The 16128-nt window shown below is 41.4% G+C and overlaps 1 protein-coding gene across 6 annotated transcripts in view; it reads right to left on the minus strand.

Annotated features, from left to right (window-relative positions):
* Positions 1-16128, minus strand: part of LOC127654083 (putative tyrosine-protein phosphatase auxilin) — a 49132-nt gene that overhangs the window by 28870 nt on the left and 4134 nt on the right. For 4 of the 6 annotated variants that reach the window (XM_052141067.1, XM_052141065.1, XM_052141066.1 and 1 more), the window contains 2 exons: positions 9977-10127; positions 76-125 (listed from right to left, as the gene is read on the minus strand). In XM_052141067.1, the coding sequence (XP_051997027.1) occupies positions 76-125; positions 9977-10127 (201 nt within the window). The remainder of the gene's footprint in view (positions 1-75; positions 126-9976; positions 10128-16128) is intronic. The other 2 variants (XM_052141068.1, XM_052141064.1) reach the window with 1 other exon arrangement.

Here is a 16128-nt window from a genome sequence, read left to right on the forward strand (position 1 = left end):
ATTTTTGAATTGAATTATCAAAGTGCCATGGTTCTGCCACAGTATTTTTTCTAATTTTATTGACCGTTTACTCACCGATAATACGTGAGGTGATGTAGGCAATGTCCAATTCTCCTTTTGTATACCTAAATTACACATAAAAGCACATAAATTCAGTATTGACAGCGTAATATACATTAATGTCAAACTGAATCAGATTGAATGTATATCATTCCAGGTAGTTATTTTTTTTTCTGATATCCTTAAAGGGATAGTTCACCCAAGAATTAATTCTGTCATTATTTAATCAACCTTATGTTATTCCAAATTTCCTCTTGTGTGTAACAAAAATTTAAGATGTAAGGCATTCTGGGGGACTGGTAGCCTAAGTTACCATTCACTTGAGGCTCTCAGTGGAAGAAAGTAAATCACATGGGTCAGGAACAACATGTGGGTGAGTAAATGATGACAGAATTTCAATGTTGAGTTGACAATCCCTTTAAAGGGATAGTTCACCCAAAAAATATTATGTTGAGTTGATCACCCAAATTATTGTTATTCACCCAAATCATTATTTACTCACCCTCATGATATCCCAGATGTGTATGGCTTTATTTATTCACCAGAACACATTTGAAGAAAAATATCTTAGCTCTTTAGGTCCTTAAAATGCAAGTGGATGGTGATTTGACATTTGAAGCTCCAAAAATCACAGATAGTCAGTATAAACGTCATTGATTTGGAGTGAAAACAATATAAATATTTAAGTACTTAACTATAATCCAATGCTTCCAGTAAGCTTTAAAAGAGGGTGCAGATCATGCTGTCTCTCGTGTGACGTATTCGTTGCCATGTTGTGGACCTAATCTCACATTCTCCTCTGGTTTGAGACATCCAAGATTAGCACACAAATGCACCATTGTGAGTAAATAAACGGAAATAGATCTAAACCAAAACCAATGAAGTTTCTGTACAGTGGTCCTCCTACTCAGTTTTAAACAGCACTGCTCTTCTATGTGTGTCACACGCGCATCAATTCTTGCGTGTTTCACATGCCAACGCATATACGTCACTCGTGAATACCATTTCTAACCGGAAGTGAGGATTTAGAGTTAAAAATGTACTTACATATTGATCTTTTTCGCACCAAAACTGATCGTGTCACTTTAGAAGACATTAATTTAACAGCTGAACTCGTATAGATGACATTTATGCTGACAATCTGTGATTTTGGAGCTTCTAAAGTCAAATCATCATTCACTTGCATTTTAAGGACCTATTGAGCCAAGCTATACTTCTATATTTCTTCAAATGTGTTCTAGTGAAGAAACACACCTGTTTTAAGTGAAAGTCATACACACCTGGGATATCATGAGAAAATGATGAATTTTCATTTTTGGGTGAACTATCCTTTTAATAAAATCGAATTAACATTTATTAAAATGTCACATAAAGCACATTATATAAAATATATCTCTATTCTATTCTATTTCAACTAAATAAAAAAACATTGTTAAATGTTTTATTAAAGTATAATTAAAAATATAATTGTGTATTATTTATACATATTTGAACATCTATATTCATGTATTTGTGTAACAGTAAACTGAGCGCAAGTCACCTTACCCCTAAACATAGTTGACCACAACTCTCACTTCACCTGAGTAATCTGCTGAAGTGTGAAATCCTTTTAATGAGATCATATGTAAACAAGCTACTTGTAGCAGGGGGGCGGGGCCGGGTAGTGATTCCACACACCCGGCCCCTAATCAGGATAATTTGCCCTCGAGAGGGATAAAAGCCAACCGAAGATAGCAGTGCCACAGAGAGAGAGATTTACGGACAGCTGTCCGACACGTGTGTTTGTCTTTTTGGTTCTGTTTATAATTCAAACATTATTTATATTGTCAAGCAGCTTCTGACTCCTCCTTTCCATTAATCCCTTTACACTGTTGCCGAAAATCGGAAAGGAAGAGGGATGCGCCATAGTGAAGTTCTCTCCACTACCATCCACCCTGAAGGAGCAGCCGTGGTTATCCACTGGAGGACGGAGGAACCCAGCCGCCTGGAAGTGGAGGAATGGCCGCCGACCGCGAGGGGAGGAGGGGCTCCCAACCAACCGCATGGAGCAGTTACCGCTGCCAGGGGCGGGGGAGACCCCTACCCTCCACCAAAAACAGGGCTGGAGGACTGCCTCCGATCCATTCGGGGAGGCACGGCTGTCGTCCATTAGAGTGTGGAGGAGTGACCGAGGACCAAGCTACGGCATATCGTAGAACCGGCAAGTAAGTGTTTTTTTTTTTTGTGTTGGCCTTTCCCTCTCTTTTTAAAAATGTTTTGTTAATTTGGCACGATCGCCGTTACGATGTGTAGGTGCCACACTTTTTTTTTTTTTTCCTTGTCCCCTCCCTCATCCAGGTAGATGGGGATGACCTGCCGATAGACAGGGTGGAAGGCACGCCCCTCCCAAGGGAAGGGGGCACGTAATGCCGGAAGATCCCTGGCCTGAGAGAATGAGGAAGGAATGCGGCAGCGTGGAGGGCGGGGCCGGGTTGTGATTCCACACACCCGGCCCCTAATCAGGCTAATTAGATTAAAATTCCTGTTTAGTAAGGTTCTATACGTTAACATTAGCAAAGGCATTTTGTATCATGAACTAACAATGAACAATATTTTTTACAGCATTTATAAATCTTGGCAAATTTTCAGTTATAAATATACTATTGTTCTTTGCTTGTTCATGTTAGTTCATAATGCACTGACTTATGTTAAACTGCACATTTAAATAATACAATTGTTTATTAGTATATGTAGCAATTAACATTAAAAAATGCTGTAAAAGTATTGTTTATTCATTTTTAGTTCATTTTAACAATTGTGTTAATAAATACAAGAAGTAATCGCACTTTGCTAAAAGCTCAGTGTGCGGTCCAAATAGGTACACAAAGCATGTACTGTAAACAGCAATGATAAGGCTGGGTCTACCTCCTCCTGGGGCAGCGCTCGCAGGTTCACTACCTGGTCCCTGAAAGGGGTCGTAGGAACCTTGGGCACAAGGTCTTAGGATGACATGAGCATCTGCCAGACCGAACTCCAGGCAAGTGTTGCTGTCAGAGAACGCTTGCAGGTCTCCAACCCTCTTGATGGAAGTGAGCGCAATCAGGAGGGCCGTCTTCTGGGAGAGGGCACTTAGCTCGACTGACTCTAGCGGCTCGAAGGGGATTCTCTGAAGGCCCGTAAGGACCACGGAGCGATCCCATGAGGGGAAAAGGCATGGTCTGGAAGTTTTCAACATCCGGGCACCTCTTAGAAACCTGATAATCAAGCCGTGCTTCCCTGGGGACTTACCGTCCACTGCATTGTTTTTACGGCTACATAGATTTTCAAGGTGGAAGTGGACAGCCACCCCTCCAGCTTTTCTTGCAGGAATGAGAGCACCGACCTGACTGCGCACCTCTGCGGAAGAAATATAGCCAGCAACTCTAGGCAGTGTATGTGCTAAAGTAACCACGTGTGTGCCCGTTGCACACGCCGCCCCAACCCTGTTTGGAGGCATCTGTGGTGACCACGATGGGTTTGGACACCAGCTTTAGGAGGACTCCTGTCCAAAGAAAACCGAGGTCTGTCCAAGGGTTGAATAATTGATGGCAAAGGGGGTGAAGACCACACCTGTCCTGTCCAGATGCCTTGTAAGCTATTGCTGTCAGTGACGACGTCGTCCTACAGGCCTTGGAGGGGTGTGCAGGGCGATCCTGCCAAGTGGCCACAGAGAGAGGGTAGACGTCTGGTTCCTTGGGTCAGGGCGCCGTTCACGATTGCTTCCTCGGGTCAGGGCACCATCAGACTGGCCATGAGGCAAGCCGGTCTCATGTCAAGCCTGGACAGAAGCAATCGAGAGTGCTGGGGGGGGGTTCGTGGGGATTTACCCTGCAAAACTGAGCATGCCGAACTCCCCAAATCGCCTCCATTGCCAGCCTGGTCATCCTCAATACCATGGGAAGAAGGAGCAACGCGGGGGGGATGGAGTGGTGTTCTCTTTAAGGAAGGAAAGCCACGACCACAACAATGCCATGGTCAAGTTCTCGCAATGAGTACATGAACCATCCACAAACGCTGCCTCAGTGTGATCACGACCCAGACACACGAGGCAGCGCCTATGACCGTCAGAAGCAGAAAGATATCTGCCGCATCCAGGAACAACACAAAGGTGGCAAGGCATCTTGAAAAAGATGCGTCTTTAAAAAGACGTTTGATGCCAATGTGTTTACTCTTTAGAGAAATTATTGTTCTTTTAGAGGATTATTGCTCTTTTAAGAATGCTGTGGAAGTGCCCAGGGGCGTGGACTACTTTGGTGTGCAGAGGAGGCAGAAAGGTGGCAGAAAGCTCTAGAGGTGAGTGGAACAGTAGTGAGTTTCTCAGCTCGCTGATCACATAACCGCTCGGCTCCAAAGAAAGAATCTGATTGAACAGATGCACAGTCCCCGCCTTTTATACCTGTATGTCTGGTGGCGGGACATTTTTTCATTGGCCTTTTCTCATATTCCGAGGTATCCGAGGCTCTCAAAAGAAGCCCCTTGTGACACTACAATCGACAAAATGTTGAGTGAGTGACAGAAGGGGAACAACATAGAGTGTCAGTAACCTGGTTGACCTGATCTGCCTCTGGGTCAGTCAGGGGTAAAATGCAACATTACATAAGAGCTTCATGCTGTATCTACTCATCGGTAAATGTGTTCAGCTGAGTGATAAATGAACATGAATAGTTTAGGAGCTCTGGAAGCTCAGTTATCCCCTGAGTCACATAAAGCACAACAGTGACTAAAGTTACTAAGGAAACACTTTCTATTAGTTGTCTTTAACTACTATGAACTTAAGAATTTGATACAGTGTACTTATTATGTGCATACATGTTGTTGCAGCATATTTACATTTAAAGTGTCTGCATTTAATTACATGTATAGTTACACTCCTAACCGTAACCCTAAACCTAACCCAACCCTTACCCTAATCCTAACCCTACACCTAAACCTATCTGTACATAAACCTCAGTAGCAGCAAATCTGAATATTGTGAGAATTTTCCAGAACAACATGTCATACAATAAATATGTTGTATGTTAGTACATTGTAGTTAAAGACTATGTTAGTACATAGAAGTTAAAGACACCTAATAATAAAGTGTTACCAGGGATAAATAGTGGCTTCCTGCCTACAGTAGCTTGCTGTTGCCGATGTATTATGCAGTATAATGATGAGTCTGCAGGTTATGAGGTGTGTGTTGTGTGTCATTAAAATAACATTCTAATGACATGTTGATTTAACTTCCAAGATGGCGGCGCGGTAGCACGCAGCGGCCACTCCGGATCCACAATGGTGCTATTTTTGTTAAAAAAGCCCGACTTTTGCAACACATGGACATCGGAGCAACCAGTGTTCGTGTCTACCATCGCCAGACACTACTCAAATATAAGAATCATGCAAAAACCAAGCTGCATGATGACCTGCAGGAGGCGCTACGCGTACTCGGCTTGCTGCGGAGACCAGGCCTCCAGCCCTCGGCGTCGCCTGATGCCGGTGGCCGGGGAGAGGACGTCGTAAGCGGTGTGCGAGAGCGAAGCGCGGAAAGAGGGCGGGGTCCATGCTAGGCTAAAACAAACCCTAGCCGGCCGGCTCTCCCGTCTATCCTGCTCTCAAATGTTTGCTCCCTGGACAATAAACTGGACTATATCCGACTCCAGCAGGCTACGCAGCGTGAGTTTAGAGACTGCTGCGTCTTTGTTTTCACGGAGACGTGGCTCAGCGACAGAGTTCGGATGCCGCCATTCAGCTAGACGGGCTCGCCTCGTTTCGTGCCGACAGAAATACAGCTCTCTCGCGGTAAGACTCGCGGTGGTGGCTTGTGTGTTTACATCAACACGGAATGGTGCAAGAACTCTATGTTAGTCTCTAGTTACTGTTCATCGCTGTTGGAGCTTGTGACTGTTAGATGCAGACCTTTTTATCTACCACGGGAATTCACCACTGTTTGCATAACCGAGTTTACATTCCCCCAGCGCTAACGCTAAGGAAGCGCTCTGTGAACTGTATGGGGCTATGAGCGAACTGCAGAACGCTCACCCCGACGGACTGTTTATTGTCGCCGGAGATTTCAACCATGCAAATCTCAAGACAGTGCTCCCTAAATTCCATCAGTATGTGGACTTTGCAACGAGAGGGCTGAACAGCTTGATCTTGTTTACACAAACATCCCAGGCGCTGCACGGGCGGAGCCCCGCCCCCACCTCGGCTACTCAGACCACATCTCTGTTATGTTAATTCCAGCATACAGACTGCTCGTCAGACGCACAAAACCGCTTCAGAAGCAGGTGAAAACCTGGCCAGCAGGAGCCATCTCTGCTCTTCAGGACTGTTTTGAGTGTACTGACTGGCACATGTTCAGGGAGGCTGCAACATATGGCGATTCTACCAACTTGGAGGAATACACAGCATCAGTGACCAGCTACATCAGCAAGTGCATTGATGATGTCACTTTCTCCAAGACCATCACCACACGCCCAACCAGAAGCCGTGGATGACTGTGGAGGTGCGCACGCTGCTGAGGTCCCGAGACTCCGCCTTCAGAGCAGGCGATAAGGCAGCCCTAAGAACAGCTAGGGCCAAACTGTCACGGGCAATCAGAGAGGCAAAGCGCGACACGCCCAGAGAATCCACAGTCACTTCCAGGACAGCGGTGACACGCGGCGCATGTGGCAGGGCATCCAGGCCATCACCAACTACAGGACAACATCAGTTGCCTGTGACAAAGATGCCTCCCTTCCAGATGCGCTGAACGACTTCTATGCTCGGTTTGAAGTGCAGAACGACGTGATGGCGAGGAAGTCCACCCCTCCTCCCAACGACCAGGTGCTCTGTCTTACCTCGGCAGATGTGAGGAAAACTCTACGTAGAGTCAACCCACGGAAGGCTGCTGGACCAGACAACATTCCTGGCAGAGTGCTCAGAGGATGTGCAGACCAGCTAGCAGATGTTCTTACCGACATCTTCAACATCTCTCTGAGCAGCGCCGTTGTTCCAACGTGCTTCAAGGCCACCACCAACATCCCCATGCCAAAGAAGTCTTCAGTGTCCTGCCTCAACGACTACCGTCCCGTCGCACTTACACCCATCATCATGAAGTGCTTCGAGAGGCTCGTCATGAGGCAGATTAAGACCCAGCTGCCCCCTCACTAGACCCACTGCAGTTTGCGTATCGTTCAAACCGTTCAACGGACGATGCCATCACCACAACCCTCCATCTGGCCCTCACCCACCTAGACAATAAGGACTCATACGTTCGAATGCTGTTCATAGATTTCAGCTCAGCATTCAACACAATCATTCCCCAGCACCTGATTGGAAAGCTGAACCTGCTGGGCCTGGACACCTCCCTCTGCAACTGGATCCTGGACTTCCTGACTGGGAGACCTCAGTCAGTCCGGATCGGGAACAGCATCTCCACCACCACCACACTGAGCACTGGGGCCCCCAGGGCTGTGTGCTCAGTCCACTGCTGTTCACTCTGCTGACTCACGACTGTGCAGCAATGCACAGCTCGAATCACATCATCAAGTTCGCCGATGACACGACCGTGGTGGGTCTCATCAGCAAGAACAATGAGTCAGCATACAGAGAGGAGGTGCAGCGGCTGACGAACTGGTGTAGAGCCAACAACCTGTCCCTGAATGTCGACAAAACAAAAGAGATGTTTGTTGACTTTAGGAGAGCACAAGGTGAACACACTCCGCTGAACATCGACGGCTCCTCTGTGGAGATCGTCAAGAGCACCAAATTTCTTGGTGTTCACCTGGCGGAGAACCTCACCTGGTCCCTCAACACCAGCTCTATCACCAAGAAAGCCCAGCAGCGTCTCTACTTTCTTCGAAGGCTGAGGAAAGCACATCTCCCAACCCCCATCCTCACTACATTCTATAGAGGGACTATTGAGAGCATCCTGAGCAGCTGCATCACTGCCTGGTTTGGGACTTGCACCGTTTCGGACCGCAAAGCCCTGCAGAGGATAGTGAGGACAGCTGAGAAGATCATTGGGGTCTCTCTTCCCTCCATCAAAGACATTTACAAAAAACACTGTATCCATAAAGCAACCAGCATTGTGGACGACCCCACACACCCCTCACACAAACTCTTTACCCTCCTCCCGTCTGGCAAGAGGTACCGAAGCATTCGGGCCCTCACGGCCAGACTGTGTAACTAGCTTCATCCCCAAGCCATCAGACTTCTCAATACTCAGAGACTGGTTTGACACACACGTGTCCTGAGTTGCACTTTAATAACTGTCACTTTATAACCGTCTGCTACCTCAATAACTGCTATGTGCATAGAACATTATCTCATAGTATGTTATGTTTACATTTTTAGAAACTGTCATCTTTTTGCACTACTGAGTACTGGTCGGCGCTGCACTGTCTATTGTCCTGTTCATTGTCAGTAATTTGTTGTACTGTCCCGTACTTTTTGCACATGTTTGCACGTGCACTTTATATAGGTAGTTTATATAGGTATTTTATTTCGTTGTGTAGTCTCATGTGGTCCTATGTTGGTCCTTTGTTGTTTTTATGTAGCACCATGGTCCTGGAGGAACGTTGTCTCGTTTTGCTGTGTACTGTACTAACTATATATGGTTGAAACGACAATAAAAACCACTTGACTTGACTTGACTTCCAGGTTCAATACAATTAAAGCTCAATTGACATTATTTGTCACAAAAAATTCTGTAAACATTAAAATACTCACTGTTTCAAAAGTATAACCACAAGACGTAAACAATCTGCTTATTAAACTGATTTTAATCTGATAAAATAACCTTTTATGTGTAAATTTATACAAAATTTTATTGCCTCACTTTTACCTCTATTTTAGATTCTTTTTCTTTTCTTTTTATTTAAGAAAAGGGACGAGTCTAAATTATTTTTTGCTGTAATCAGCGTCATGCCACAAATGTTTTCGATTGAACTTAACGCGTATTGAACCCAGAATATACCTTTAAAGATGATGTGTGTTTTTTTCTGTAAAAATATTTCTATGTTCTTTCTATCCCAGTTTAATAGGAATACATCAAAACACTGGCACTAACAAAACATTGCTCAGTTTGTTTAGGCATCCCAACAAACCAAACACAGCAACATTGGCTCATCTTAAGAGTTTTTTTGTGCTTTTTTGTGATGCTGCATCCACGCCAATAGGTGTCAATATTAAATGTCATGACATCATAAAGTCTGGTCACAAGACATACAAGAGTCAATGAGGTTTGATTTATTAACATAGTTGCTATATTTGGTTAAGGCACTGTATATGTATGACCTGCACAATTATTTTATTTGAGAGTGAATAACAACTTAAATGTCCATTTGTACATCTTACAAAGTAATAGCATGCATTTGGAAGAACTGAAATACTGTATGATGCACATGTCGCATGGACTACTTTCATGACACTTTTGGTTGCTTTTTTAGGCCTTAAAGTGAGTTTCTTTCATCTGCCATTGAATGGAAATAAGTGATCGTGACATTCTTTAAAATATCTCCTCTTGTGTCCAGCAGAAGGGTCATAAGAGTTTGGAATGACATGAGAGTAAAATAGTAAATGATGACAGAATTTTATATTTTAGGGTCACTATTCCTAAGTCCATGACCACCTTTGTATTGGTCAATGCAAAAAACTATTTTATATTAAATAAATGATTTGGTGTACCTTTAAGGCTAAAATTAGGCTAATGAACTAGCTAACATATCAAACAATACGGAGTAAGGGGGAATACAGAGAAATCCATGCCTATATTTAAATAAGCACCCATGCAGAACATAAACAAAGTAATTACACAAAATTAGGTCACAAAAAATTGACACTATTAAAAACTATTAAAATACCTTGACTGTGTTTGCTTTAAAAGTGCATATATACACACAAAAACAAACTTGCACACAAATACAAGGGGACTTACGTGGCCACTTGATTCATAACCTTGGTAGAGGTGTCTTTGATAGTGTCTTTCAGGTTGTCCTTGATGTTGCTGAAGAACTTTCCTGCACCTCCTTTGACCATATCCAGAAGTCCCCCCCCATAGTTCCCATCCATATCTGGAGACGGAGGGCCTTTAAATGATCAGAATTTCATATCTTACGCATGCAAACAGGACACCACAAACACATTTTGCATGTCAACACTACACATTAGGCATGCTTATACAGTTAATGCAAAAACCAAAACACTGCATATAAATATTACATGCATAAGACAAACATCAGGCATCAATAAGGTAGATGCTGCAGTAGTAGCACTAATCACTGAGGGAAATCAGGTCAAAGTATGTGCTGATCAGTTAGCTGTACACCAGGAAACCCATTAATGCATTGCAGTGAAACACAGGAAGCACTTCTACATAGGCTAATTAATCGTAAGTGCTATATAGATGCCTCACAAGCCAAATGCACATGTAAAAATGGTTTAAAGTACACGTAGATGGTGGACGTTCGGAAGTGTAAGGAAAAGCAGATGAAATGAAACAGACTGGGGGAACAACAGAATGGGAGAAGTGGGGAAATATTCAGCATATAGGGCCATTTTACAGAATCTTCTTATCTTTAGACAATATCCACACTAATGTTTTTGTAAAAAAAAATCTGTATTTTATATATATATATATATATATATATATATATATATATATGTGTATATAGATAGATAGAGTGAAGGAGGGAACAAAACGAATTCATTCACACACATGATATATTTTCCCGGATAACTAAATATCGGACAGGTAGAGAATGCACAGATGAAGTAGCTTCTTTGCCAGAGACATGTCCTTCACAACTGTTGTAAAACCATTTTTCTAAAAGTTGAACAACACACATTTTAATTCCACTTATTAAAATAAATACAAAAATAAAGCTCTAAATTTGAAATCAAGGTGTCTTGCTTTATTGTGTAGGCTTAACCCTAACCCTGCTTAATGTAATTTACCCCATAGTACCACCTAGCGTCCAACAAGCGCTAATTCCAGTGTTCGTTGTTTTTATGTGGAGTTTTTTCGGCCGACCAATCAAAACTTGGTCGACCAAGACTCTTCTCATCAACTAACCTTTGGTCAACTATCAGGGGACAGCCCTTGTAATCAGCAAGAACCAATCAATGTATGTTAACATCCTAATTTTCCAAAGTATGCTGAACTAGAGCGTGCTTTCAAAAGTCATATTAGTGTGGATGTGGCCTTATGCTAAGATCTAACAAGTTCAAGTTAGGAATCTAAAGTCACCATGTTACTAAATAGATGTTTCTGTGATATGGCTCCTATTTGTATGAGTGAGAGTGTGTGTGTATGTTTATACATCGTCCATCACACTGGACCAAACCCCTATTAAAAACCTGACTTAGCCACCTCCCACTAAGATGAGCTGCAGATTTTACCTTCTCTACATACACACAGACAGACACAGCTACATCGAAAACTAGGGCTGAAACAATTAGTCGTCGTTATCAAAAATTTCTGTTTGTGTTTTGGCCTGTGTGCCCATTTCCCAATAGTATATCGAAACGCCGGGTTGCCAGATTTGAAACCAGTTAGCGGGCAAACACAGCATGCTGCAGCCAGGGAAGCCAGCAAAACATCTAGCTAACATTGACAGAGTTATAAAAAATCCACATGAGCTGGTTTATAATTTGCAAACAGTAAAAACATTGCAAATGTATAGCTAATCAACTTACAGCGTAAGGTTCATCACTTGCCATTGTCAGTTTGCTTGTTCCTGTTGCGTGTCCTCAACCTGGAAACTCGCATGAGCTTTGAGTCTGGGGAGGAGGGGGTGGGGGAGACAACTCTCTCCAATATTTTGAATTTGGACTACAGTACCCATTTTAAACGCTTGAAGTCAATGTTACATATTGCTCCTATCAAGTTAAAAAAATACGGAAGCAGATCATGTAAATAACTACAAACTCCCAAACACCTCTTTTTGAGTCACATGAAGTGTCCCATTCAAAGAGGGAGAGATTGAGACTGTACCCAGCTGAGGCGCACCCGGAGGCGCGCACTCTTGCTGCATCTTGCGACTTATAGAATCATAATATATGTCACTTTGAATTTCTTATTGTGAAGAAAATTGGCAATATGCAGCTTGATTAATAAGAGAGAGTTTATTTTTTGTGAGTAAAAGTTGGATTGAAGTATATATATACACACACACATACTTGCTTTTAGAGAATAGATCTTGAATATAAGTATATTTTGTCTTTACTGCACTCGCAGAAGTGTAACCAAGTGAAAATATGCACTTATATACAAAATACACTTGTATTTAAGAAACATTCTCTTAAAGCATGTCTAAATAGCTTATATGTTGCTTCTCAAGTAAATGTATCTTGATTTAAGGATTATTAGACAATTGAATGAATTAATAAATGAACTGAATAATCGGTTAAGAGCTAACGATTTATCATTGCAATAATCGCCGAATAGTCGAATAATCGTTCTAATAATCATTAGATTAATCGATTATCAAAATAATTCTTAGTTGCAGCCCTATTGAAATCAAGAAACCAATTCTCATTAGTAATTGGCTCCAGTATTGGGCAGACAACCAATGTCATGTATCAACATTCTAATACTGTAGGGCACACATCAAACCAATGACAGTGAGAGTCACACAACAGAGGGAATCCTATCACAGCTAACTACAGCTTCTCAAATGGACTATTCCATATATGGGAGGAGAAAACACTTTGAAACCTGCTTTTACTGTATATCAGAAATCTAAAGATAAGGGCTTAGGGTCAACAATAAAACTGTTAGTTTATAAATATTTATGTATAATATTTTTAATAATAATTTATTAAAAAGGAATATTCCAGGTTCAATACAAGTTACGTTTAATCCAAAGCAATTGTGGCATAATGGTGATTACCTAAAATTTAAACATTCCTCCTATTCTTTAAAAAAATAAATAAATCAAGGTTACAGTAAGGCACTTAAAAATGAAGTGAATGGGGCCAATTTTTGGAGGGTTTTGAAGTGGAATGTGAAGCTTATAATTTTATAAAAGCACTTACATTAATCCTTTTGCTAAAACTTGTGTATTATTTTAGCTCTAAAGTTGTAAAGTTAAACGGCATAACATCGTCATGGCAACAAAGCTATAAAATTAGATCAAAGAGTTGTTGAAAAGGGATTTTATCACACAAAAATTGTGTTAACACACATATTGTTTATGACATGTGCTTATACTTTTGAAACCTTTACATATTGGCCCCATTCAGATCCATTGTAAGTGTCTCACTATTTCCCTGATTTTTGCTTTTTTAAAGAAAAGATTTTATGTTCTTATCAACATTATGCCACTTGTATATTGAACCTGGAATATTCTGTATAAAAAATATTATATGAATATAGGGCTACATATATATATATATATATATATATATATATATATATATATATATATATATATATATATATATATATATTCTTATTTTTCTTTTGGTATGTGTGTAAAGTGTCCTTGAGAAATAGTACAGCACTATATAAATAAAACACATTATTATTACTATTACAAGTATTATTTATTAATATCTGTAAATATATACTAAACATTTGGTCAGTGGTACCATAACCCATATAGTGATTTACAGATTTCTGTTTATTTAAGATTACTTCCTACTTTAAATGTTTTTCATTCTCTAGAGCTGTAGGCATTTGAGAAGGCTGTTAGCGAGCAGTGCTCAGCATGCACTCTTTAGTTGATACATCCTGTGGGGAAAAACAATCCCTGAAGTTCTCACAAAGATAGCATGGGATTGTTTATGAAGTCACCAGAGTGTATGTGAGCCTTACTTTTGTGTTTTCCATTTTGCATATGTTGGGATGAAATGGTAAGGATAAAATGATGTGATATGGTTGAGTCAGAGAGTTTCAAAAATATATCAATGTCACATGAGTATTACAGTAATAGGGAGTTGGTCCTTCCTTTGCTGTTACTGCAGCATTCATTCTTCAGAAAAGGCTTTCCACTAGGGTGGAACATGGCTGCAAGTTTTTGCTCCCATTCAGACCACCATTGCTTCACTGAAGTCAGGCACTGATATTGGACGATGGGGCATGTTTGGTATTCCAATTAGTCCCAAAGGTGTTTAGGATTAAGATCTGGGTTTTGTCCATGCAGGTCAAGTTCTTTCACCCCGTTCTACTGAAAATGCTGGTCTTATGTTTCCAAGACTTCCGGTACCACAGGATTGGCCACATTATGCTGACTCTCTGACAAGCACCATCTCTTTTCAAGCATTTCAGACAACTTGCTACACAACTTGATTTTTTGGTGCCCCTCTGTGAACATTACACCTGAAAAATGTAGCTTGTCCATGCCCATAAACCCAACAACACTTACAGCTTTAACCACTGGAGGCAGTGCTTCACATTTCGGTTAGCACAAACCGATTTTAGCTAAGGAAAAGTCAATTTCACTGTGAGATCAGTCTGGAGAATGGATGGCTGCATGCATGATTTTATGAAACTGTTAGCAATGTATAATACTAATAGGTGCATAAAATTGTAATAGCCATGCCTGTTAATTAGATGGGGGTCCACATAATTTTGGCCTTGTGGTATATAATGAAACCACTTACCATGGAAACTTATATACCTGAAAACATTTCCTTTAAGCTTATCAACACATAATGCTGTCTTCAACAGTGAGAATTTTAACTATTTATTTACAAAAAAATGTTTTGAATAATAATAATAATTTACTCTCTCTGTCTGTATTTCCAGAAATCTTCCAAATTATTCCTCATTACTTTAACATTCAAAACACATGGAAAACTGTTATTAATAAGGAAATATTTTATCAGTAAACAGTTAAGAAGTTTAAAGCATAAACTGTTGGCACTTTTCTGCCTCCCACTTGTTGTAGCTAGCAGAAAAGGGTGGCATGGCATCACTTTACTAGTGGCCCCGGCCAGAGAATGGGCTACTGGGCTTCCTGTTAGATTGCCCTTAAGGTACAGAGGAACTCTTTTCTGAATGAGCAAATACACAGGGGGTGTAGTTGACTTCAAAGTCTAAGGCAGCACCTCTCAAAGAGCACAAAGCCTCTGAACTCCTACTTATGTCCCTTTAATCGCACAAAGAGCCCAATTCCGCTTGCATGTTTCAGAGAGGAAGACATCTGTGGAAGGGGGGGCTGTCCTGACCACAGAAATCAGATCAGATTTGTAACAAAGGCATGGCTTCCTATTTTATTTTCAATCTTCTTCACATTCTTCCTTTCTTTTGTTCTTATTATCCAGCAGCATTGAGTCACAGAGAGCAGCTCTGAGATGTGCAGGCCCTGTGTGTTTGTGTGTGTATAATCGTGTGCTTGTGTGTCTTGTTACAAGACCCGATTGGCTTTTAAATTATGGATCACCTACAGGCCGAAACAAAGCTAATACTTTTCAACCACCAATTTAAAATGCTCAATGATCCCTCATAAATTTCAGTGAGCATAATTATGAAACTAAATGAACACCAGTTTGATTAAAGCCAGTATTTTCACTAGAATTAGCCTACATTAAAATCTCTCTAAATGCACAGTGACTAGATTGCATGCAAGTGGAGCAACAGAAGAATCAACAACCCAGCTTTTCTTACACTTTCACATTGCAAAAACTGAAAAACTGTCTCGTCTTGCCTCATTATTAACTATATTACTGATACAGTTCATTGCAAACTTCAGGAGCAATGGACTTATAGTGTATACACTTAGTTTAGACACTTATATGGTCTTTGAGGGAAATACTGGGTAATCAAATCTACCGCTTAAGTTCAAATGTCTTACACAATGGCTATTTCTCTCCCACACCCACACAAATCCTTTATAGACTGAAGGAGACATCAGCTGCGACTACAATACCGGACACTAGTGCTTCCTTGCACTTTTATCTCAGCCCTAAAGGCCGGCTCACATACCAGACCACTGCAGTAAAACAGCAGCAATCCCAATCCACCAAACAGACATACAACTGAATGGTCTTGTTATTGCTATCCCAGTCCATGTGAAACTCCAGGCAAGAAAGCCAGCTGCAAGACCAAAACAAACAACATGCACTGCAATTGGGGCTAATGAC

The sequence above is a fragment of the Xyrauchen texanus genome, chromosome 13 (genome assembly GCF_025860055.1).
Source record: "Xyrauchen texanus isolate HMW12.3.18 chromosome 13, RBS_HiC_50CHRs, whole genome shotgun sequence".
Classification (NCBI taxonomy): Eukaryota; Metazoa; Chordata; class Actinopteri; order Cypriniformes; family Catostomidae; genus Xyrauchen; species Xyrauchen texanus.